Source organism: Dendrobates tinctorius, unplaced genomic scaffold (assembly GCF_039654945.1).
Source record: "Dendrobates tinctorius isolate UK_male_01 unplaced genomic scaffold, ASM3965494v1 ptg000011l, whole genome shotgun sequence".
Taxonomy (NCBI): Eukaryota; Metazoa; Chordata; class Amphibia; order Anura; family Dendrobatidae; genus Dendrobates; species Dendrobates tinctorius.
Genome location: NW_027361679.1, coordinates 34,209,647 through 34,236,981, shown reverse-complemented (window position 1 = coordinate 34,236,981; position 27,335 = coordinate 34,209,647). Strand labels below are relative to the sequence as shown.

Sequence of the window (27,335 nt, the reverse complement as noted above, 5' to 3'; positions counted from 1 at the left end):
ATTATAATGCTAACACTGAACCAGCATAATGCCCTCACAGTATCATGCTCCCATATGTCCTGAGACAGTGTTATGCCCCCACAGACACAGTTTAATGCCTAAATATGAATATATCAGAATCATATATAAGATCATTTAGAGCATGGGTCTCAAACTGCATTCCTCGAGGGTCGCAAACCATGTGTGTTTTCAAGACTTCCTTGGCATTGCACAAGGTGCTGGAATCATTATCTGTGCAGGTGATTAAATTATCACGTGTGCAATACATGGAGATCCAGAAAACATGAGCTGTTCGAGACCTCTGATTTAGAGGACTAGTTACCTGGCTCAGCAACAACAACTTGCCTTCATGTTGTATTGCCAGTGTGCCACCTGCTGGCAACTAGTAGGAAGCAATATATTTTACCAGAAAACAATTTCCATTGTCTTATATTTGCCACTGTACTTATTTTCTATCTATGCCTTTGTGGAAAGCAAGGCTACAAAATCAGATGCTCCTTGACAAAAAATATTACTTATAACTGCTGATAAAGCAAATCTCATGCAGAGCACGAGCAACTGGACCGATGCACAGCACTCGTGCTACACAGAAAGGCTCTGAAGTTATCAGAATGTCCACTTTGTATATGTGAAATGTGAAGTATGTATCTGAAATTTTCTGTAAAGCCTGCCACAGATATTCTCAAATTATTATGTTATCCACCGGTGCCGAGTAGTGCCAGGGCAGTACCCCATAACTCTGCAAATGGAGATTCTGATTTTAACTTTTATCCTAAGTCATGTGACAAGGCTCGTTAAAGGGTCGACATTGACTTTTAGGATTGCTGCTTCCAGTAGGTGACATTAGGGTTCTAGTCCTCTTCCTCTCTGAAGAGACATTTTGCAAGAAAAACCTATATAATTCCAGTAACAATATTCATATGTTGTACAAGTAACAGCATAGTCGCCTCTGGTGAATGTAAAACATAGATGCTGTAAATTATTTCATAGGATATGCAAAAAAATAACTAAAAGGCAATAGTTATTCTGCTGTGGGTCCTCTGCTTATTGGGTGAGAAGGTTGGAGTTTCGCCATTGTACAGTAGTTTACGAGAGTTGGAGTCACGGCAAAGCACAGCATGAGTCATTCCTGTCAAAATTTGGACCCTGTCCTCCAAAGAATCTACTGATGCAATTGGCAGAGGCGTAAATACTGTAGGTCAGGGGTACAGTGTGAAGGAGAGGCTCAGTATGGAAAGGGGCTGAATTGGGGAACATTGATGATTGGGACATTGTGGTAATTATAGCTGGTAACGGACAGTAGTGCAGCTATAATAAGGGCAGACAGCGTGACAAATGTAATTCATGATTGAGGACAGCGTGGAGAAAATTGTTAATAACAGAATGTAGTGTGGTGGTTAGGGTTAATAATGGCAGATAGTGTACCGGTTATAGCTAATAAGAACAGATAGTGAGTCGTTTATAGCCAATAAGGGGGAATCATGTAGTGGCTATAGGTCAGAAGAGTTGACAGTGTGGTACTTTTAATTTATAAGGGTGTACAGTATGGCAGTTATAGTTCATAATGGTGGACGGTGTGCTGGTTATATTCCTTTAGGATGGATGGCCTGGAGGCAATATATTTTAGGAGAGGACAGTGTGGAAGCCATGTATCATAACAAAGACAAGTTGGAGGACACATTTTGTGTAGGCTCGGGGCAATTATTATTCAAGGGCACAACATGGGAGATATTCTTTATTAAGGTACATGTCATACATAGTTATACAGAGCAAAGGCTGGGGGCATTGGATCCCTGCCTGCATCTCTGCTGTGAACAGGAAATTGAAGTAGGTTATCTGATGAAGAGCAGACATGAAGTGTGTATACAGACTAATTAACAGGTAGCTGTCAATGTTAGATAACCATTTGGGCCAGCACATGTGTCCCTGTATGCTTGCACTGGCAAATGCATTAGGTGTTAAACACACAGGCTTCAATGCTTTCATTTACTCCATCTGTACTACATGGTAAAAAAAACTATTTTAAGGGTTTTTTTTTAACTACAATTCTAATTTTACAGAATCCATGCATCCCTGATCAGGGAGCATTTTCACATTTGTGGGTAAAATTGCAAAAGTTTTGGTAGTTGGCAACCCACAGGAGTGCAATATCTCCCTGAATTATGGATATATCATATTCATGTATGGTATCTACTGTATAGAATGCTTGAAGGATGTTCAGTAGGTTGATAGCCAAATTGTTTCCCTAGGAGGTTTCTGTGTAAAAAATATGACTCACAGCAGAAATGTGCTAATAGTGGTTCTGTTGCTGTGCTAATTTGGTTTTGGTTTTTCACTTGTTCACTCCATTAATAAATATTCATATTTTACCTATCTACTTTTTGCTTTAATCATCGCTTTGCTCATCAAGACTGGCATACATATCTCCATCAGGGTTACATGCCTATTCAATATGATAAGCAGTTGTTTTTTTGTCTACCCAATGGAATGTATAGAATTATCTCATGCTAATTGTAAAAAAAATAATTCTAGAATGTTTTAAATGCAAATGATGATATATCTAATTGACATAATACATGACAAAAGTGTATTTTTGGTACATCTGAATAATATTCTTTAAGCTGGATTGAGATGCATAATCCATGTCATTTTTCAATGTAGATTGCATTGGGGGGGTGCCAGTACCCTGAGAGTATATTGCTGCACCCGCAATTGAATTGTAAGCACTGGCACATCATATCATTAAAAAAGATGCATCATTTTATTTTTGTGCTAGGACCTAAACAACAATTTCAGTAGTAAAATTTTCTAGACTTTTATGTTTTATCATTTCTGAATATATTTCTGCAATGTTAACTTCAGCTACTAGTCAGCGGTGCATTGATTTCCATTCATTACGCATTATACTGCAGCGTATGAGTGAGGACTGAGGAGCATTTGTCTGGGAATATGGCATTGCTCTATAAACAGTTGTGTGTGACAGGCTAGCAAAATTTCAACTTCACTGGGCTTCAATTACTTTCCAGCCAAACAGACAATTATAAAAAGAATAGGATTTAGCATCACTGTGACTGATAACCTGTCTGGTATATGATTAGTTGGGTTTCTGCCGCACACTGGTTACAGTGTTGGATCTTGGCGACCAAGGTAATAATTTTAAGACTCTCAAACTTTCCATAACATATCATAAATTAAATTTTTTTGTGGAGGGATTGCATTAGAAAATGTTATTATTTAGGACTGTGTACAAATCTGTACAGTCTCTATTCAGTTATAAGATAGAATCTTAATGAAACTAAGTACTGTATCTGAATGATATGTACGGCAGATATGTTGAAGCAAACAGTTCACTAAAATCAATATCAGTAAAATGTCACACTAGTAGACTAGACAGTGAGAACTATCAAAGTCTGGTAGTGTTGTATCGATAATCACTGCCATTTGTGGCCTCACACAAGACATTAAATACTTTTCTAGGTGAGGAGTGACAACTAGTGAAATTTTACATAGAAGGGAATGGGGTCACAAGTACAGATATTGGGGTGAAAATAAAAGAGTGTCACATCTCCATCTGGACCTGTTCCAGTAACATCTGCTTGTGTGAGCAGGAGCCTTTTTCACTCTGCAGGTAGCACTCAGAATCTGTGGAAGCTGCAAACCTCGTCCTGCCAGAGATACTGGTGTGACATGGTCCTGTGGTTCCGCAAAGCCAGACTAATGGGTATGAATGGTGCTCAGCTGCCCATAAGGCTCAATCAGCTCCGTGCTGTGGTCAATTGTACAGCACCACATCTTATTTAAACTCCCAGCTTTCTGATGGAAATTGATAGACATAGTTTCCAGATAACTTCCTGATTGCTAGTGCTTTTTGGATTCTGAGTTCCTGACTCCAACCTAGCTAATGAGTTTGATTACATCTGTACTACTACCCCATCTGTTTTTGACCTCTGCTTGTCTTTCTCAGTTCTTGATCTTGACTCATCTCTTGGTAATTTTCTTTGGTACTTCCCCTGACTTCATCCTTGTCTCCTGATTTGGTCCCTGATTCTGACCTTACAGCTATTTACCCAGCTAGTAAGACTACTCTTGCCCCAGACTCACTCAACTGCAGAAGTGAATTCATGGATGCAACTATGGGGACCTCACAGTATGTCCAGGTCCCTGTAATAAGCTTGAAGGATGAAGGCTGGAGCTCCTCTGTGATGTGCTAGATGCAGTGGCTGGTGCCAAGTCTATGGAGGTAATCTATTTTTGCTGACAGCCTCTAACCAACTTTAGAAAGAGGAGTCCAGAGACTTCTCACTCTATGATGGGGTGGTGGATGAACATGAGCTGGATGAAGTACAAGTGGGAAGAAGATTGATATTACTAGGTGATTGGGAGGTTGAGATCAATGATAGATGCCTGCACATTAGGACTGAAGAGGGAGTGAAAAACTTCAAAAGAATCATTTTGAATTATTTGATATTGATATGAGGTAGTCTTGTATGGCGAGGTGACTAACAGAGTTATGCGCATTAATCATACATTTTTAGTGAAGGAAATCTACTGACAGTTGTGATTTTCTCCACAGATGTTAAGCTAACCAAGAGTATAATTGTATTTGTTTTTTAACAGGTGTGGCAAAAATGTATTATTTTGTCCTACTGGCTAGTCTTGTCTGTTTTACATCACCTGTAAGTACTTTTAAAATACATAATTATATTTATATTTATGCACAATTCAGATTTCAGCAAACTTAATGCAAAAGATTTAGCAGCTGTTTATTAGTTTTCAGAAACATATATTATTATTATTGGGTATATCATATGGGCAGCACAGTGGCTCAGTAGATAGCATTGCAGCATTGGGAGTCCTGGGTTCGAATCCCACCAAGGACAACATCTGCAAGGAGTTTGTATGTTCTCCCCGTGTTTGAATGGGTTTCCACTGGGTTCTCCGTTTTCCACCCACATTCCAAAGACATACTGATATGGAATTTAGATTGTGAGCTTCATTGGGGACAGCGATGATAATGTGCGCAAACTGTAAAGCGCTGTGGAATATGTTAGCGCTATATAAAAATAAATATTATTGTTATGTACAGTGGGGAAAAAATGTATTTAGTCAGTTACAAATTGTGCAAGTTCTCTCACTGAAAAAGATGAGAGAGGCCTGTAAATTACATCATAGGTACCACAACTATGAGAGTCAAAATGAGAAAACACATCCAGAAAATCTGATTGTCTGATTTGGCAACATTTATTTTGCAAATTATGGTGGAAAATAAGTGTTTGGTCACATAAAAACATGCAAGATTTCTGCCTCTCACAGACTTGTAATTTCTTCTTTAAGAGGCTTCTCTGTCCTCCACTCATTACCTGTAGTAATGGCATCTGTTTGAACTTATCAATATAAAAGACACTGTCACATCGCTGTCAGACTCAGGGCCTGCTGTTCCGGCTTCGGCCACTAGGAGGCGCCGGACTGGCACGTCGCCGCCAGACTCGGGGCCTGCTGTTAAGGTCTCAGCCACTAGGAGGCACCGGACTGTCACGTCGCCGTCGGACTCGGGACGGCTGTTCCTGCCTCGGCCACTGGGAGGCACTGTGGTTCGCCCCTGGGTGAGGGTGGTGACAGAGAAGAGGCTCCTGCGCAGTCATCTGGTGGGCGCAGGCTCTGCCCCTGTCAGTCATGTAGGGCTTACTGCATCTCCATCTGGCCTGGTCCTGGGGGCGGTCCTAATTACATCATCAGTCCAGGAACCTGTGAGGGATGACCTGATCCCTCAAATACCTTGGGACTGATCTTGCAAGCCGCCGGATATATTCTTGGTTCCCCTGCGTGCTACTGTGTAATTTGCTATAGTTAAACTCTGACCTCAGCCTGGATTTCTGACCATTCTATTGCCTGCCGTTTTTGTACCTCTGCCTCTCTTCTGATTTTTTGACACTGACCTTCGCTTGGATTCCTGACCCTTCTGCTGCCTGCTGATTCTGTATCTAGCTGCCCTCCTGGTTTTACTGACCTTGGCCTGGATTTTTGATTCTTCTTCTTCCTGCTGATTTCGTACCTCTGCTCCTCTCCGTCCTCCGAGTCGTGCCTCCTGACCTTGATTACAGGTTTTAGTTTTAACCCCTTGAGGGCCATCCTGCTCTGGTCCACTGGTCCACTAGACAGCTAACCCCTGGGCCTTGCTACAATTCCAGATCCCTGTATAGGGGTTAAGGGTCTCGGGGTTACTCTGGGTGCTGTTCCTACTGCTGCCCAGATTCGCAGACAGCCGTCACAGACACCTGTCCACAACCTCAAACAGTCACACTCCAAACTCCACTATGGTGAAGATCATAGAGCTGTCGAAGGACACCAGAAACAGAATTGTAGCCCTGCACCAGGCTGGGAAGACTGAATCTGCAATAGGCAAGCAGCTTGGTGTCATGAAATCAACTGTGGGAGCAATAATAAGAAAATGGAAGACATACAAGACCACTGATAATCTCCCTCGATCTGGGGCTCCATGTAAGATCTCACCCCGTGGGGTCAACATGATCACAAGAACGGTGAGCAAAAATCCCAGAACCACACAGAGGGACCTAGTGAATTACCTGCATAGAGCTGGGACCATCGTAACAAAGGCGACCATCAGTAGCACACTACACCACCAGGGACTCAGATCCTGCAGTGCCAGATGTGTCCCCCTGCTTAAGCCAGTACATGTACGGGCCCGTCTGATGTTTGCCAGAGAGCATTTGGATTATCCAGAAGACTATTGAGAGAATGTTATATGGTCTGATGAAACCAAAGTAGAACTGTTTGGTAGAAACAAAACTCATTGTGTTTGGAGGAGACAGAATGCTGAGTTCCATCCAAAGAACACCATACCTACTGAGAAGCATGGGGGTGGCAACATCATGCTTTGAGGCTGTTTCTCTGCAAAGGGACCAGGACAACTGATCCGTGTACATGAAAGAATGAATGGGGCCATGTATCAAAGGGACAGGACAACTGATCCGTGTACATGAAAGAATGAATGGGGCCATGTATTGTGTGATTTTTAGTGCAAACCACCTTCCATCAGCAAGGGCATTGAAAATGAAATATGGATGGGTCTTTCAGCATGATGATTATCCCAAGCACACCGCCAGGGCAACGAAGCAGTGGCTTCGTAGAAGCATATGAAGCCTAGCTAGTTTCCAGATCTCAACCCCATAGAAAACCTTTGGAGGGATTTGAAAATCTGTGTGGCCCAGCGACAGGTCCAAAACATCACTGCTCTAGAGGAGATCTGCATGGAGGAATGGCCTAACATACCACCAACAGTGTGTGTCAACCTTGTGAAGACTAACAGAAAACGTTTGACCTCTGTCATTGCCAACAAAGAATATATAACAAAATATTGAGATGAACTTTTGTTAATGACCAAATACTTATTTTCAACCATAAATTTTCAAAATAAATTTTGCCAAATCAGACAAGGTGATTTTCTGGATTTGTTTTCTCATTTTGACTCTCATAGTTGTGGTCTACCTATGATGTCAATTACAGGCCTCTCTCATCTTTTTAAGTGGGAGAATTTGCACAACTGATGGCTGACTAAATACTTTTTTCCCCACCGTATTTAGCAGACCTTCTCTAAACCTTTTAAGAGTACTGTTTGCATATATTATTTATAATTGGACACTCCTATATGGTTAATATCCTTAATAAACTTATAGACCTTTGATAACTTTTGGCTGATTGCTCCTCATGTTGGCAATTCTCCCACCCAACTAACTCATATGCCTGCATGCTCAACTTTGGTGAGCATGCACATAGTTTAAATGGAGTAAGTGAAGTAAGCCACCGCCAGGCACTTCCAGGAGCACTAAAAGATCTGGTATTTAAAGACAACAAGCCTGATGCTTTTTCCCCATGACATCATCTGTTGCTAAGATATGGGAAGCTCCGATGCGCATTATATGGTCAGTCCTGTGAATATCACAGGGTATGGCCATTTTTTATTGAATGTGTATGGGAGACCTTAGTCATGTTGCAAGGCTTGTCAAAGAGTAAGACACCGATTTATAGAGTAGCTACCTCCAATTGGTAGTACGTAATATACAGTTTTCCTTCCTTCTGGAAGAGAGGTAATTTATATATATTTTTGTAGCTCTTTTCCTTATTATATCCTTGAAAACTATATGAAAGGATAAAGGGTAAGTGGATTATTGTAAATCTTAGTATAACATAGCATAAAAACTGTAATTCTCTAAAAGTAGTTTCAAACACTACCTGCAAAACAACGTGTGATACCTATTGCAAACACAGAGGGGCAGTATATGACTACTCTTTGAATTAGATGTCTGCGGACAGCTAACCATAGAAGACCTTTTAAATGTCTCTACACAAATGTATCTATAATAAATGCCCTAAGCAGCTTCCACGACTTCTGTCCAGTTGTAACCGGTGACGTCACTGCACACCTCTTTCCATGTTAACCCTCAACACACCACTCCTCCTCAACACACACACTCCTCAACACACACTCCTCTCACCTTTCACCATCTCCACTCACGTCCACTCACTCTTTCACTCCACATACGACCCCTTCTCTCACTCCGTCTCTCATACACACGCCGTCATCGCCGCTGATCCACGATCCCCGACATCTTCTTCCGCTGGCGCCATCCTGGATCCAGACGTCCTCCACGCCGGTGACATGTTCTTGCGGCGACGCCATTTTGCATTGGCGAAATCCCGCAATACTCAAGATGGCATCGCCGCAAGAACATGTCGCCAGCGAGGACAACGTCGGGATCCAAAATGGCGTCGGCGAAAACTCGCGAGATTTCGCCGACGCCATTTTGGATCCCGAAGTCGTCCACGCCGGCGACATGTTCTTCCGGCGACGCCATCTTGAGTATCGTGGGATTTCACGATACTCAAGATGGCGTCGCCGCAAGAACATGTTGCCGGCGTGGAAGGACGTCTGGATCCAGGATGGCGCCGGCGGAAGAAGATGTCGGGGATCGTGGAGCAGCAGCGATGACGGCGTGAGTATGAGACACGGAGTGAGAGAAGGGGTCGTATGTGGAGTGAAGGAGTGAGTGGAGATGGTGTAAGGTGAGAGGAGTGTGTGTTGAGGGTTACCATGGCAAGAGGTGTGTCACTATCCTCCCGATGCGATAGCATCGGGCCGTAATCTAGTCACTCATAATAATGTTAACTCCTAGTTTATATAAAGTACATATTGTTACATTTGATTCTTTCCCATGTAAATTTACAGAATATTCACATGGACAGGCCCTGTAACAAAAACAATGTTATTTCTAGAGCACTTTGTGCAGTTGGGTAGAATTCAGGTTATCCCCTCAATAGCCTCAAATATGTTATTTTAGCCAGACAAAAGTATTTTACCTTCTGAGCACTGTGTGCAATAGATGAAGCAGCTCAGCTTTTCTGATACATGGCTCATTTTCCTGTACCAATACATCAATTTAAGGATTTTTTCCAGGACTTTGTGGCAAAAAGTAGAGAATTCTTATACAATAAAATAAGCATGACTTACTCCAGCATCACCACTGCACATGGCCTTGTCGATACTGGAAGTGATGATGTTGCACCAGTCAGTCACTAATAACATTGGTTTTGGCCCTATCTGTAACATTTTCATCTATAGCACATGACTGCTGAGGCCAGTGATGGACTGCAGTGGTCACATAACTGATAGATGAGACAGCATTACACACAGTGACACTGGACTGGCGAGTGATTCAAAATGAAATTAATGTTTATTTTAGCATTTTAGACTTTTCCAGACTCAAAAAATGGTATTTAATGGATAAAATTCAATTTAAAGCAACATCAGCCATTAGTCTTGGGGGAAAAGTTCATAGGAAGAGTCATGGAAGCACTCACTGTATTTTATTTTTTTTTTGTAGTATGTTCTCTGTAACAGGTTAGCTCTTAGTGTGGGATGTAATAAAGGTTAAAAACACACCAAGTTCTATTTTCTGTTTTCCTTTCTAGGGAGCATCATTAATAGTGGAGCATGGTTTGACATCTGAACCCGAGGTAAATCACTAAGTCAAGTTTGCATCTTGAAAAAATATTGTACAGGGCAAGGCACAAATGTGCAATTCACCATTAAGCCCAAGATTTTTGCGATAGCCCTCTTATTACTTGGCATTAAAAGGGTTAAGTCCCAGGAATCTCAAGTTTCTCTAAAAAGATGCTAACAATCAATATTCAATACATTAATATTGGAAGTGCAGTGCTCATTTATAGTCATGCTCTGGTCCTGGTTCTGTGTCTGTGTAAAAGAAAACTGGTAGGGGAGCAGAAAAAAATAGCATTTTACTACCATTTCCTCCCCTGAACAGCCTTTCAGTGAACCCGAAGGTGCTAAGCAGGAACCTTATGGTCTTACCCATTCTACCAATGCTAGATAACGCATTGACTCATTTTCTTCACTGTTGTTGATCTCTTCAGTTCAGGTGTATATGAGGAGATGTGTGCATGTAAAATAGACATAAGTGATAAATTCTGAACATCTTGAACTTTTGTATTTATACATTAAGGTGGTGCCTATTACTGTTAAGCACTGAATGGCTGGTGAGTTTTGAGTGTCAAATCACAATATATATATACTAGCTATGAACCCATTCTACGCCCAGGTGGCGAGCATTTTTATTGGTATATGGTCTCCCATTCTGGTATGTGCTGCCCCCCTCCTATGCTGGCGTGCATGGCACCTCTCATCCCTATCCTTGTATGCATGGTACCCTATTCCTCATCCTGGTATGCATGGACCCCCCCCCAATCCTGGTAAGCATGGCACCCTATTCCTTATCCTGGTATGTATGGTCCCCTCACCCAAATATCCTGGTACGCATGGCCCCCTCACCCCCCAATCCTGGTATGCATGGTCCTCTCACCCCCCCTATCCTGGTATGCATGGTCCCCCTCACCCCCCAATCCTGGTACGCATGGCCCCCTCACCCCTCTATCCTGGTATGCATGGTCCTCTAACCCCCCCTATCCTGGTATGCATGGTCCCCTCACCCCCCAATCCTGGTACGCATGGCCCCCTAACCCCTCTATCCTGGTATGCATGGTCCCCTCACCCCCCCATCCTGGTATGCATGGTCCTCTCACCCCCCTATCCTGGTATGCATGGTCCCCTCACCCCCCAATCCTGGTACGCATGGCCCCCTCACCCCTCTATCCTGGTACGCATGGTCCCCTAACCCCTCTATCCTGGTATGCATGGTCCTCTCACCCCCCATCCTGGTATGCATGGTCCCCTCACCCCCCTTTTGTGGTATGCATGGTCCCCTCACCCCCTTTTGCGGTATGCATGGTCCCCTCACTCCCCTTTCGTGGTATGCATGGTCCCCTCACTCCCCTTTCATGGTATGCATGGTCCCCTCACTCCCCATTCGTGGTATGCATGGTCCCCTCACTCCCCATTCGTGGTATGCATGGTCCCCTCACTCCCCTTTTTTGGTATGAATGGTTTCTTCACCCCCTTTTGTGGTAAGCATGGTCCCCTCACCCCCCTTTTGTGGTATGCATGGTCCCCCTCACCCCCCTTTCGTGGTATGCATGGTCCCCCTCACCCCCTTTTGCGGTATGCATGGTCCCCTCACTCCCCTTTCGTGGTATGCATGGTCCCCTCACTCCCCTTTCATGGTATGCATGGTCCCCTCACTCCCCTTTCATGGTATGCATGGTCCCCTCACTCCCCATTCGTGGTATGCATGGTCCCCTCACTCCCCTTTTTTGGTATGAATGGTTTCTTCACCCCTTTTGTGGTAAGCATGGTCCCCTCACCCCCCTTTCGTGGTATGCATGGTCCCCCTCACCCCCCTTTCGTGGTATGCATGGTCCCCCTCACCCCCCTTTTGTGGTATGTATGGTCCTCTCACCCCCCTATCCTGATATGCATGGTCCTCTCACACCCCTATCCTGGTATGCATGCTACCCCTCACACCCCCAATACTGGCATGCATGGTCCCCTCACCCCCCCTTTCCTGGTATGCATGGTCCTCTCACCCCCCTATCCTGATATGCATGGTCCCCCTCACCCCTATTAAACTTCACACAGGTTAAATTCGACTCCACCTGGGAAACCTCAACCATGCCAGCTACAGAACAGATGCACACATTGCAAGCTTAATTCCGTTAACGAACGAGACTCCGTCATGCCCCGCGGTCCGAGTCCGGCTTACTAGAGGGACACGTGAGGCTCTGGCACATGAGATTGGCCAATAACTGGTGTGTCATGCCCTTACATGTCCGTGGCTGCATGTGCGCTACACTGAAAAGGCCAGCGTTTGTCGCTTACAGGTGCAGATAACCCGCTGAACAACGTTAGTGATGGGGATCACTGATTACAATTATTACCCGCGAACATATATATGAGTATGTGTGTCAGTGTCCAGCTGCAGCAATGAGACTCATGGGTCTTTCCCACCTGGTAATCAAGTACCTGCACGGACTGGATTAGGAGTAGATCCTTCAATAGGAGAACAAAAAGGAAATCCAGCAAGAACTCAGCAAACCAGGGTTGGAGTAAAATGATGCTTTTCTTTATTTCTTCAACAAGGTTAAAAAGACGACCCACAAGGATCAGGAACCAGAGTGCATGGCACACATACTCATATATATATATATATATATATATATATATACACTGTATATATATATATATATATATATATATATATATATATATATTTTAGGTATTATACTTGTTTTTTTACTCATGTTATATTTTGTATCAAAAGTGGAAAAACTGTCTCAATGAAAACACCTGGCAATGAAAGAGTTCCCTCATTTCAGCATTGCAAAATTCAATAGGTCACCCTAAAATCAATTATAATAGCGGATGTTAATCTATCAATCAAAAGTTTATGGTTGTAAAAATAAAAAGTGCACTTTTTTGTTTGTACACTTATTAACTTTCTGTCCTATTACCGTAATTCTTTTTTATGTACATAGTTAAATGAAGACATGAAGGAGCAGAAACACGCGGAAAAAGCCATAATTGATCAATATGCCACCGCTGATCTGGACGCTAGCATGGAAAGCATCATAGATAGTAAACTAAGTGAGCAAGCAGACAATTCCAAAACTGAGGCAGGGACATTTTCACTGGAATCCTTCTTGAATCTGTTTAGGGTGGGCATTGATGGGCCACCATCTCTGGATGGTAAAGATAATAAAACCAATATTTCAGAAAAGAAAAATGAAGGCTATGCGGTAAATGTGATAGATGAAGTGGACATGAAAATGCAAAAAGAACATAAATCAGAAAGTCAAGAGTCTAAAAGTGATGATCAGCAAAGTCAAGAACTTTCTTCTGATAGGCTTTCAGTACAATATGTAAGTTTTCGTACATCTGAAGGTAACACAAAGTATGCACATATTGCAAATATTCTAGAGGGAATATATCTCAATGAAGATTTGCGATATACTGTATTTTAAACATCAGTCACAATCTGGATACCATGAAACAAAGCTTATTTAATGTGGTGTGGGGCGTTAGTCATGGGTGGGGTACTCATGCTTCATGCCCGGCATGCTACCTGAGAGTGAGGGTCCTAGCTGGGTGTATGGACTTTTAGCTGTAGGTGTGCTATGCCTTTGCAGACCGCATGAAGATGGCGGCTTCGGCTGGCTAGGACCATATGTTGTTGAGTTCAACGAGGGGGACAACCACTAAGTCTTTTACTGAATGGGAGAAGTGTGTACAGGGGATAGCGGGTGCAAAACTTCATGGAATTTTCTCTTAGAACATATGACATTTTTATACACATTCTATTCCTTCCTGAGGCAGCTTCGCTCTCTGTCTGTTAGCCTCTATCTCTAGCTTCACCACCACGCAGCACAGCACTTCGGGAGATTCCCTAGTCTCCAACAACAGCACCACTAACCAGTAAGTGAGAGTCCTATTGTTCAACCATGATTTCACATCCCTGTTCCATTAGGGGATCTACTTGTGCCACTATGGCTGTTACTAAACTTCTCTGCTTGTGGACTCCTTGGAACTATCACATGGTGCACTCTCTCTTCATCCCGCTTTCCTTCTCAGCACTGCTACGTCATTTGACTGTCAAATAATTCTGTACCGTCCCATTAGGTTTCCTGCCCCAGACCTCATCTCTGGAGAATCACTCATTCCTTCAAACAATTTTCCTTGTCTCCACTCTGGATCATGCTATCTGTTGCCTCGGTCTCCGCTCACTTTAGGGACAACCAATTCATGCGACTCTGCTTACTATCTGTGTTCCTGACAGGAAATTCCCTCTGTCCCTACACTTTAGTGCCTCCTACTCTGAGCTAGTCCCAATCATTAACTCTACCTGTCCCTATCAACCATGTGTGGCTGGGCAAAACACAACTTATCACTATCAATACAAATTATTAATCAATAAAGAGTTTGCGCTAAAGTATACCTCCAGTGATATAAACTCAACTTAAATTGGTTAGAGTATCTAAAGCTAAGATAAAAACATATGGGGAATAAATGACTCCAAATAAATAGTCGTTACCTTAAACTGGTATCTAAGGTTGGCTTTCTGAATTCCTCTAAGCCAGTCAGCGAGGATCACAGTACATATTGATAATGAGTGTAAGTGCTTCACAAACTAAGCGTGGAATTCATACCACAAGGCTTCCAGAGCGCTGTCCCGGCCAGTGACAGGCACTCCACATTCCCCCTGTTCCAACGGTGCACTAGCGTGAGCTGCACACATTCAACTTCATGACATCACTAGTCACGTGATGGATTGCAGGGGGCGCGATGGACCAATTCCTCTCCAACTAGTTTCAGAAAAGCCCGGTTTCTTTCATCAGGGATAGTCCATTGGAGGAATTGGTCACCTTAAATAACTTTTAGCACTTCTCTTAATTGAATGCAAGTAACTCAACCTCGCAGTTTAACCTCTTTGGCACGAGGAAATCTAAATTGAAAATCCATTGACTCTCCATACAGGACATCTGTTTAATATAGTCCCCCTTTCCCCAACTTCTCTGCACAATTTGGAGACCCGTAATTACCGTCCCCATAGATGATCCCCCATGACATTCACAATAGTGCTTGGACAAAGCATGCCCTAAAAATTTATTTTTGATATTTCTGAGATGTCCATTAACCCGGACCCTCAATGGCCGTTTTGTGCACCCTACATACAATTTATTACAGGGGCTGTCATGCGACTCTGCTGACAATCTGTGTTCCTGACAGGAAATTCCCTCTTTCCCTACACTTTAGCGCCTCCCACTCTGAGCTAGTCCCAATCATTAAATCTACCTGTCCCTATCAACTATGTGTGGCTGGGCAGAACACAACTTATCAGTATCAATACAAATTATTAATCATTTAAACATTATAACACATTGCTACAATGTACATATCTTCTAGGTGGGGAACGTGGGCAACACCTCCACCTTCTTACACATCAATAATGACACCGATGAAAAGCTCTACATAGAAGAACCATCTCCTTATGATATAATAGACATCAAGGACTTGAAGACTGCAATTAACATCAAAGAAGAGGCTGGCAATGCTGATGCAGAAACTTTTAGAGATGACAAAACCATTAAAAAGGAGAAATTGATTAAAGAAGAAAATGGTGGCAAGACACAAGCCTTTTTTAGTGATCTTGTAAGTAAACAGAAGGAATCTGATGTAGGAGAGCAGCAAAATCAGCACTTAGATAATATTGTGAATAATAACAGAATAAAAGGCGACATGCCACATGTTGACTCCATTAAAATGACTACTAATGATAAAAATGATAATGATAGTACTGCTTTTCCACAATATCTTGAGAACATTGGTAAACTGCAGGTAAGCTGCCATCACCCTTTGTGTCATTAAAAAGACCTGTTTAGTCTGTTACATATATCAATTAAAACTTTATGATACTTCCAGATAAATTAACTTTTTCTCTTTTCAAGGATGTCAATGTATCTATTCAGGAAAAGGAAGGAAGTTTGGAGAAATATAATGTGAACCTCTCTACGGGTGAGTAGCTGACATGTGTTTATAGCCTTATATAATAGAACTACAGTTTAGTGTAGAGCTTTCGATGGGTGACGAAGGTTCAAATAGCAAATAGCTAGAAAGAAAGAAAGGATAAGGAGAATTGGACACCCCATACACATTAGTCGGTAGGCCAGATCTCAGCAAGTTCAGCGGATAATACTTTAAAATGTATGGTAATGCATAGACCATGACATTGGGCAGGCATATTACTTTGAATTAAGGAGGAAGAGGAGCGTTATAAACTATACAATTTTTATTTACTTTTTGTCAAACTAAACAATTTTTTAAACATGAATTACTGTAGAGAAGATTTACAAACATTCATATAAGTGTATTACATCTCTGGTATTTGGAGAAAGGGTGAATTATATTCTTGACACTTTTTAAAAGAAAACCAGCTTTTTATCTTACCACCTAACCGGTATATGCATGAACTTGCTATAAAAAGAAAAAATTCTATTGAGGTTTACAAGACTTGCATGAGTCTTGAAGAAATGTAGAAATATATCTTCTAATTTCCTTATGAGGTCATGCTATTAGGCTGGAATTGCATTTTTTTATTATTTAATCATTGCAGGGTCTTAATTAAATTTCAATTAGATCCAGTTTGTGCAACAGAAAATACTACAAAATAGTGCATTAAAATAATTTCCTATCCCTTATAGCAAATAAATTTGATGTAGTCTACAAGTAACATAGTCAGGTCTCTCCACATTTCATATGACCAATACCATTGATATCATTGAAGGGATGGGTTGGGAACAATCTGGATCGATTGATTCCATTTAACAAGAAAATTTCTTTCCAAACTGAAAAGTGTGAAGGAAGCTTGCCATGTTTAGTATTTAATATTTTATCTTTTTACAGACCAATGCAATAATTTTCAATGTAAAAGAGGAAAAATATGTAAAACTGATGGACATGGGGTCCCTTTTTGTGTTTGTGAAGACCCAGTTAGCTGTTTACCTGGTAACAGGAATGACTTTGTAAGTAACATACACATAACTGTTGAAAAGTTACCGTGAATTAAGAAACATCGGCAAGGTAGCTGTAATGATAAAAGATAAAATAGGGATCTAATTCTCACCGAAGCACTGGCTGCCAATGTAACAGGTTTATTTTGGAATTTCAAGCAGGAGCAAATGTCGCAAGACAGGACATAAACAGGCTAAGACAGAATGTCCCTAAGATGCACGACCAATTCTATCTCTCTCTGCACTGCATGCTCTGTGATAGCTATATCAGTGGCACTCTTCCCACAGACTCTCTCACAGTGAAACACTTCCAATAGCATCAGACCTTCATCACCCATTATTGTATGCCTGACAAATGTTTGGAGCCAAATATACAAGACATATCCTCCATTTGATTCCTCCTACTAGAAAAACAGAGCACATCATGAGACACCAAGACATGGCCTTCTCACATAAGCCTAAAGGACTTCATTATGGAGAAATCTATCATTATGAAAAGCCACCTTCACAGATGTAATGCCCAACACCACACATCCCCCAAAACCAAACCTCAAACAGTCAAAGCATCAAAACGCCACACAGCGAGGAACTTAGCTGATAATGTTAGACATTGTACAACGTAAAGAAACCAATAATACACCCCTAGAGGTCAAGATGAAATTGGTTGGTAACAAAATCAGACCTTTGGCAAAGGTTTTGTTAATCCACAAAGTGATCTAAACATTCCACAAATCAGTCTATAATTTTTTAAAGCTGAAAGGAGACAACAATGGTGAAGCACCACTGGTTAAAAGGCGAAACATCCAAACGCAAGTAATAGGGTTTACAAACAGATGAAAAATGAAATTAACCCTCTTGACAAAGACCATGCACTATATAGTACAGAGAACTTAAAATTACAGACTGTAATTGTAAGCTGTAATTTTAAATAACACAAAGAATGAACAACTTCATCTTTCAATAAAACCTTGTCACATGACTTAGGATAAAAAGCCAAACCAGACACGTGTTTTTGGGTGTTTGCTCCAGATCAGTGCAAAGCAAGATATTTGATTTGGCTAGGTGAGAAGCTCCTGAAAGGGTGTCTTAGAGAGAATGTTTCTCCTTGCGGAGAGTGCCAAGCTGGCGTAAGGAGACTTTTAGACCATGCAATGATTCTATGAGATTCTAAATATGCAAATATCCTCTTCAGAGATTCCCTTCCAGAGGCCTCTCGCCTCTGGACCCTTTTCCATAACTGGAGACTTTTTCAAGCATTTAATGTACTGTAAGTACAACCTATTCTAGCCAAGGAAGCAGATTATATCTTGTAGCAAAAACCAAGCTTGATTTTTAGTTTAACTTTTATGTCTTAAGGTCTGCGGGACAGATAATAAAACTTACACAAGTGCCTGTCACCTTTTTGGCACAAAATGCCTCCTGGAAGGCACCAAAGAAGGAAATCGTCTTCATTTGGACTATGAAGGGCCATGCAAATGTAAGACACTTCACAATGTTACTATGACCCATAAAATGTATAGTTGATGATAGCAGGACAGCTTCAGAAAATACAATGAAATATAAATCTGCATTTGAATTCTTCAAGATCGACCACTGGAAAGATGCACAGTACCGTTGATATGTTTTGGATATGTGAAAAAGATTGGAAATATCAAACTAAACTAGTTTCTATGAAGAGTCATAAAGACATAAGCCCCCACAATATGTACAGATATTAGGAATGAGCTAGTGTGCTCGGATAATGTGTTATCCGAGCATGCTTGAGTGCTAATCGAGCATTTTGGTGTGCTCGAATACTATGCTTGAGTCGCCACTGCTGTTCGACAGTCACAACACATGTAGGGATTGCCTGTCAAATAGGTAATCTCTACATGTGTGGCGGCTGTCGAACATCCATAAGACATGCAGTCGCGGCTACTCTAGCATATTTTTCGAGCATGCCAGAAATACTTGATTAGAACTCAAGTGAGCTTGGATAACACCTTATCAGAGCAAGCTCACGCAACACTAACAGATATGAATTAGAAATTTGAGATTTCTTTCATACTGCAAAATGCTTTGAAAAAGTTAAGCTGTTGGCGTGTGAAATGTGAATCTTATCTTGTGTATCTTATATATACACTTTAGCCCTATAAAAGCTTACTCTATGGCTTGACATTATATAATCCTATATTTTTTTACAGACATCCCTACTTGTACAGGATATGAACTCACACATTTTCCAATCAGAATGAGAGACTGGTTGAAAAATGTCCTCATGCAGCTTTATGAAAGAGATAAGGAAAACACTGGACTTCTCTCCGAGAAGCAGAAAAGCAAGGTGAGTCAAGTCTTACTCTTTTCCTTTTTTTTTCCTCATAATATTTTATAGCACTATTGATTAATACATAACTTGGAGAAGAAAGGTCTAGAAAAACTTACATTTTAGTGTTTGTACAGTTTGGGTTAAAATAATAGCTAATTGTATTGGGCAGGAGGACTGGGATTGGCCATCTACCAGGGGGAAGGGTGCATTTTTAATTTCAATCTTATTGTTACATTAGGTGAAGAAAATCTATGACAATGAGAAACGACTGCTGGAAAGCGACCACAACATCGAGCTCTTGGTGAAAGATTTTCAGAAAAACTACAACATGTATGTCTATCCAGTTCACTGGCAGTTTCACCAGCTTGACCAGCATTTAGTTGACAGGTATGAGTGTCAGGACTGTGATATTGTTTGATGAAAAGACTTTAAAATGTGACTGGTTAATTCCATTTGACCATAGTGTCCAAATTTTGCAGAAGAGAAAGAGGGAGATGACGCGCCCCATGGGATACTCGGTACTGGGCCCGTTAACTTCAAAGGGAAATGTCACAGTGGCAGTGACCCGGTCCATGGCCCCGGGCAGTCATTTAAATTTGGTGTGTAATTAAATGAGAATAAAGTTTATATGTGACTCGTGACGCCACCTGAGGTATTCTGGTCAGAGGCGACCAGCGCTGCAATGCCGTTCCCCTGGGACCGTTGGTATGACGCAGCTGAGGCGAAAAAGGCTCTCCACAGGTAGAGCAGTAGTCCCAGGGCCGTTGAGAGTAGTTTTAGAGGCGGTGATGTAATGTGGAGTGAAAATGGAAGCAGTGCCGGGTTGATGACGCAGGAAGGAAACAGATGATGCAGTTGAATGTGCTTCCAGGACTTTACTCACAGTTCTGTTCTGCAGTACAGATGCCCGCCTCAGTGCTGTGCGCTTTAAGTGAGGGGTCCAGTCAACTCCCAGGCAAATGAGTGCACCCTTCCAACATTCCCTGTCAGTATGTACCTTCCCAGGTCGTCTATACAATGCTGCTTTCCAGTTTCCTTCTTTTCAGCATCTCACAGTCAGTGTCCCAGGCCAGCTATCGCGGATCCTGTCAGATAACGTGACTCAGGCGTTTCTTTGATCCTATGTGGCTGCCTTTCTGGCGAAGATAACCGTGGTAATTTGCTGTGGCCCATAAAGTAGCCACAGCTGTCAGCTTGCTAATTAAGTCACGATGTACACGCCACTAGGCTAGGGACTGAGACCCTTCTGTGACCTGGATTCTTCTCCCACCTGACGGCTGTCAGCGTGGGACAAGCCCCACGGGGAGCACTCCCCACCCATGCCTCTAGAAGAACCACTCTAGGGAGCTTTCCTTCAAAGCCAGTCCGTCCAGCAGCTCCTTCTGACAGGAGCTGCTCCAAACATGTCCTTTCACTTCCCCTCCCTCTGAGGGAACTCACCAACTGACTACAAATCTCCCGCTCTTTTCCTAAGCTCCGCCCACCTCCCAACACTTTATAAACAAAGCAGGGGCCATAGAGGGTGTTCTGCTGTTCAAGGTGTGTGTGGGATGCAGGTGTGGAGTGTGGTCAGGTACACTCACCTTACCTGGTTGTGGGATACCACACCTCTGGATGAGGTACAGTACCTCTGTGGTGACTGGACCCTCAGGGGTGCCACAGACCTACCATGCGGCGCACGTACCAAATTTTTATCACATCCCTAACCACACCCTAAGTCACACACACTTACCATTTCTTTCTAAAAAGTGTTATATATAGATGGATGTATATGTACTAGTATTATCTGTCTGTGGGTTCAGAGTCTGAGAAGCAGCCTGCACTGATCAGCATAGGAGAATTTTGTATGTGTGAAGCAGCTTCAAGAATACTAAATTTTCCTATGCTGATCAGTGCAAGCTCTCTGCAATGATAGAGGCTGTAGGTTCTATTCACGAGGAGACCAGATCTGAATGTGAGAAAATTACATATTTGGTTTTCATTATTTTTTTAGAAGTTATATAAAAAAAATCTTACTTTCATTCTCCCTCTAGAATACAGGAACATAGAAATACACCACTATATGCAATGTACATCTATGTATCAGTATAATCTGATTTAACCCAGCCTGAGAAAGATAACTCCCAGGACTAGATAAGTGTAAACTGCAAAAAGTAAAATAAATATATTTTATTAAATAACAATGACAATTGAAAAATATTAAAATCCAGAGAACATGCCTATAAGGCTGGGGACATGACAAAGTGCCAAATACTGTATATGCGTAGATAGTTGTAACCATAGGGAAACTATAATGAGTGGAGGAACACAGTGCCACACTGTCTGCAGCCTTAATCTAGTATAAAACCAGGTAATATCCTATTTTGCATAAGCTTACTTAGTTGGCTGCTATTCCCAATTTGATACTACTTTAATAAAGAATAGGTATTATTAAAGTGTTTATCAGGATTGATGTACTTAGATACCACATTGTAGCAATACCTCTATTGTAGTTTCTCTATGGGTACAACTATCTACTCATATATTTGGCACTTTGCCTTGTCCCCAGTCTTATAGGCACCTTCTCTGAATCTAAATCTTTTTTTAATTGTCATTGTTATTTAATAAAAGATATTTATTTTACTTTTTGCAGTTTACACTTCTTTAGTTGCGGGAGTTATCTTTCTCGGGCTGGGTTTAATCAGATTATACGGATACATAGAAATACAATGTATCTGTAATGTCAGTGGTAGGTGCGGTTCATATCATATTTAGCTGCTGTCTGCAATGGTATACGTTGAGGAGTCATTTCCTGGAGAGACCAGATTGCAAGAAAAAGAAGAGAAATGTTTATTTAATGAATATAAATGTGTGAAGAGAAGTGCTGATCCCGCCCTCGAGGAGGAGGAACTATGGAGAGATTAAGACGTTGGATAGAAGACTTCACTCGGAGACAGATGTGAGTATTGAACGTCGGAACAAAGCCCTGATGTAGCGGAACTGACCCCTCAAATCGGAAAAGTGCAGCTGAATCAGGGAAGACTGGGAGCTATGCATTTGAGAAAAGAAGTCGAAACACACGGTAGCATTTTAAGGATTGCTGGTGGCAGAGAAGGAAACAGCAGGAGAAAAGTGTCATATGAATGAAAACTCCAGAAAAGGCAATTTAGACCAGGGCTTCTCAATCTTTATATATTGGTTCTTCACAAATAATGTCAGGACCTCATCATTATTCTTAGTTCAGTTTAAAATATTTAAAAATTCCCTTAATTTATCTTAAAATGTGACTCTTGAAACAGAACACTAACCATTTCCAGTAAATGAATGTAGCTGTACATTCATTCTAGTGGTTCAAAGACCAAAGTAATTTTCATTCTAAATCCCTATTTATTTAGTGCCATAATCTGAAATACTTTCTAATATATTTGCATTAAAAATTCCCTATCCTTCCCTAACTACTGCTTTGCTATTTTTTTCTCTACTTACACTTTGAGAATCCCATTGCATGCCGAGATACTTATATGAAGCGTCATCAGGGCACAGAGGCGTGCAGAGACCAGTGACGTCACTTGTGAAGGCAGCACTGGTCTATGGTCACTGGGTATTCTGGAAACATGCTCTGGTGCCAGCTCGTTACTGCTGATCTGAGCCGACAACAGAGTATGCGCTGTCATTGTGTTCGTGACTGACAAGCAATAATGCCTTAGGGTGCTGAGAATACCAAAGTGTTTTACATAGTGAAGTCCCAGAGGAGAGAAACAAGTTAAATAAAGATTTATAAAAAGTGCTAACATTTAAAAATAAAGATATTTTCTCCAAACAATGTAGGTTTTATTTTTAAAAACTGTAAATAAAATAAACACATTTTGTAGTGCTTGAATTGTATTGTTCAGTATGAGAAAAATGCAACTACTATTGGAGAAAGGATTTAATTGATAATGATCATGGGGTCTAACAGTTGAGACCCTTTCAAACCCTCTTGGATCTTCGTAACAGGCAAAAAGTCACCCTTTTGAATTGAGCTATAGTGTTAATGCTCGGCTACCACGTCATACTTCCTCCAAGACTCTACTGGAGATCGCTTAGAGCTGTATCTCTGGCAGTTCCATAGAGAGTGGTTGACCATGCACACTACTGCTCAATTCACCAATCAAGGCGTTATATCGTATTTACATAGTTACTGACAACATCTTAATTGTCTACTTTGTTTCTTAGTCTTTTTTTAATTTTATTGTAGGCTTCTTACACACTCAGAGCTGGCCGCCCTTCGAGACTCACTGACTCCAATAGAACATTGTGTGAAAGCATTTTTACAGGAGTGTAACTCCAACAATGACAGACATATCTCTCTTTGGGAATGGTGCCACTGTTTTGGAATCAAGGAAGGTATGAATGATGTGCAAGAAAAAAATCATAACCAGAACTTGAATTTAAAGGACTTTAAAGAATATTGACACCATCAGTACTTAAAGGGAATCTGTCACCCCATTTTTTCTGTATGAGATACAGCCGCCGCCATCAGGGGCTTATCTACAGCATTCTGTAATGCTGTAGCTAACCCCCCAATGTAACCTGAAAGATAAAAAAAAAATAGTTAGATTATACTCACCCGGGGGGTCTGGTCCGGTTTGATGGGTGTCGCGGTCCGGTCCGGCGCCTCCCATCTTCATACGATGATGTCCTCCTTCTTAATTCTGCCACGGCTCCTGCGCAGGCGTACTTTATCTGCCCTGTTGAGGGCAGAGTAAAGTGCTGCAGTGAACAGGTGCCGAACCTCTCTGACCTTTCCCGGCGCCTGCGCACTGCAGTACTTTACTCTGCCCTCAATAAGGCAGAGTAAAATACGCCTGCGCAGGAGCCGAGGCAGAAGTAAGGAGGAGGATGCCATCGCTTGGAGATGGGAGGCGCCAGACTAGACCGCACCCGACTCCGGCCCCCAGTGAGTATAATATAACTTGTTTTTCTTATCTTTCAGGTTACATCGGGGGCTTATCTACAGCATTACAGAATGCTGTAGATAAGCCCCTGATGGCGGTGGCCGCAGCTTACTCAGCAAAAATGAGGTGACAGATTCCCTTTAAAGGGTTTTTCCCAACTTGACTTTCAAGAGCACAATTCTCCCCATTTTCCCTGCTTCCTGATTGCTTGGTGAAAGGGATCTCCTGATTGATTGACAGTTTGGGATAGCCCTTATTACCTGAACTGTGTGCTCCTGATGGTGCTATGAATCAGCTTTGCCTATGCAGCATGGGACATGTAGGGCTGAAGTTGGCTGAGATCAGGAGATAATTTTGTTCTCCCAAGATCCCTCAGAGCTTCAGGAAAGTGCTTACAAGCGCAATAAAAGAACTGGTAAACGCTGTTCATTTTTGGCTACCACTGTTAGACAGCAGCAATGGGTAGACCCCTTGGCAATAAAACGATAAAAAAGAAAAGTGTAGTAATCAGGAGAATGGACATGAATTTTAAGGCATGTCACTCTCCCTGAGGAGAGATGTTACACCTTACACCACTGTTAACTGATAAATTTCTTTGCCTCCAAAGGTGTCCATATCCTTCAAACTAAAACAAAGTATGTACTGTACTACTGTATCATGTTATGCACCATGTACCAGATAATAATTGGGTAAAATGTAATTAGGACCTGGAAATTTCTATTTTAAAAAAACATTAAAAAAAACACATTTTCAATCCCTGCCACACAAATCACCACTCCAGCATTTTTTTTTACTGCAGAGCTGGAGTAGTGCTACTATTGTAAGGCCCCTATCCTTACTTGCTGCCGTCTTCTGCTGTTATCCGTGCCATTCTCATCACTCTTCAGCAGTTTGTGATCTGCCGGATAACTCCAGTGTTTCATGCAGAGATCCAGAGCTCACTTATCAATGCAAATCTATGAGAACCTAACTCTAGCTCTCGTAGACTTGCATTGTGAGCTTGTAAACGTTATCCCTGGCTTTGGATCAGTCAAAAGTTGCAGTCACAAGATGGCACCGCGGGACTTTTGTGGCACCGGGAAGAGCTGAAGACTGCATTAACACAGTAGATTAGTAACACCGCTCCGGCACTAAAATAGAAAAACACTGGAGTATCATTCACGATGTGCAGTGGCATGTAAAAGGTTGGGCACCCGTGGTCAAAATTACTGTTATTGTGAACGGTTAAGGAAGTTGAAGATGAAATTACCTCTAAAAGACCTAAAGTTAAAGATGACCTAATTCCTTTGCATTTTAGGCAAAAAAAAAATATTGCAACTTTTTATATTTTAAAAATTACAAAAATGAAAATGGTCCAATGCTAAAGTTTGGGCACCCTATAAGATTTGTGTACCTTTAACCAAGGTTTAAGACCTTAGTCTGTTAGGGTTATGGGTTGTTCACTATCATTATTAGGAAAGGCCATGTGATGCAAATTTCCCAGCTTTATAAAAACTAAGACTCTATCATTGTGCCAAAAACAGTAGCCATGGGTTCTTCAGCTACCTAGCCCTTTGAAAATTAAAATGGTGAAGGCCCACAAAGCAGGAGAAGGCAAAAGAAGATAGCAAAGTGTTTTCAAGTTGCCCTTTCCTGAGTTCAAAATGTAATTAAGATATGGCAGTTAATAAGAACAGTGAAGGTCAACAGTGGAAGACCAAGCAAAATTTCAGTGAGAGCTGCTTGTAGGATTGCTAGAGAGAGGTAAATTAGAACCCCAGCTTGACTGCAAGAGAACTTCAGAAATATTTAGCAGACACTTGTGTTGTGGTACATTGTCCTACTGTTCATAGACACCTGCACAAATATGGCCTTCATGGAAGAGTCATCAGAAGAAAACCTCTCCTGTGTTTTCACCATAAAATTCAGAGTCAGAAGTATGCAAAAGAACATCTAAACAAGCCTGGAAATAAGTCCTTTGGACTGATGAGATAAAAATAGAACTCTTTGGCTACAATAATCAATTGTATGTGTGCAGAAAAAAAGGCACAGAATTTCAGCAAAAGAACATCTCACCAACCATTAAGCATGGCGGTAGATCAATCATGCTTTGAGGTTGTGTTGCAGTCAATGGCACGGGGAATATTCCTCGAATAGGAATAGGAATCAATGAAATTTAAAAAAATTATTAATGCAAACAACACCATTTGTAAAGAAGCTGAAGTTGAAAAGAGGATGGATACTACAAATGGATAATTAATGATCATTAACACAAGTCAAAATCCACAATAGACTACGTCAAAATGTGCAAGCTGATGGTTTTCCTATGGGACTCAAAGTCCCCTCATCTTATCATCATTCAAAATCTGTGGCTGCTACTCAAAATAGCCGTGCATGCAAGATGATCCAGGTTGTCACAAAACTGGAAGAATTTTCCAAGGAAGAATGGATGAAAATCCCACATACAAGAATTGAAAGACTCTTGACTGGCTACAAAAAGCCTTTATAAGCTGTGATACTTTCAAAAGGGGATGCTACTAGTTACTAACTACACAATGTGCCCAAACGTTTGTATCTACCCATTTTCCTTTTTGTAATTTTTAAAATGTAAAAGATGAAAATACATAAGGAAGGAAATGTGTCATATTTAACTTTACCCCTTTTAGAAATAATTCTATCTTCGACTTGCTTAACTGTTCACAATACCAGAAATTTTGACCAGCGGTGCCGAAACTTTTACATGCCTCTGTATATAAGAAAATGATAACGTCACATTATGTTACTTTGTTGCTTTTCTGCAAATGCATACTAATCTATTACAAAATATCCAGTGGGCATGTTTGAAGAGAAAAACAATATCCCCTCATTTTGCAGGTGACATTAATGAAGACTTGCTGTTCTGAACCTTCACTGAAAATTCTTCACGATGGACTAAATAGATTGCTGACATGAATGTAATTTCATGCAAGTAACAATTGAAAGGGTATTTAAAGGGATATTCTAAATTGAGCAAGTAGAGCTTATTTTTTGAATAAGAAAAAGTTATCCAATTTCCAGTATACTCTCTGTATCTAATTTTGTGGTATTTAGGATCTCTGCTTGCACTCATCTATTGTAGATTATAAGGGAAGAGAAATTCTTCC

The 27,335-nt window shown here is 41.4% G+C and overlaps 2 protein-coding genes across 2 annotated transcripts in view; one reads left to right on the top strand and one right to left on the bottom strand.

Annotated features, from left to right (window-relative positions):
• LOC141099913 (uncharacterized) overlaps positions 1-27,335 on the bottom strand; it is a 238,816-nt gene that overhangs the window by 211,134 nt on the left and 347 nt on the right. The window lies entirely within an intron of this gene.
• On the top strand, positions 4,629-27,199 carry SPARCL1 (SPARC like 1). The gene is made up of 11 exons (XM_073588012.1): positions 4,629-4,676; positions 9,988-10,032; positions 12,964-13,347; positions 15,389-15,820; positions 15,931-15,997; positions 16,886-17,004; positions 18,349-18,469; positions 19,176-19,312; positions 19,536-19,684; positions 23,514-23,662; positions 27,067-27,199. Exons 1-11 carry the CDS (start codon positions 4,629-4,631, stop codon positions 27,093-27,095), a joined length of 1,680 nt encoding a protein of 559 aa, XP_073444113.1. The 3' UTR covers positions 27,096-27,199.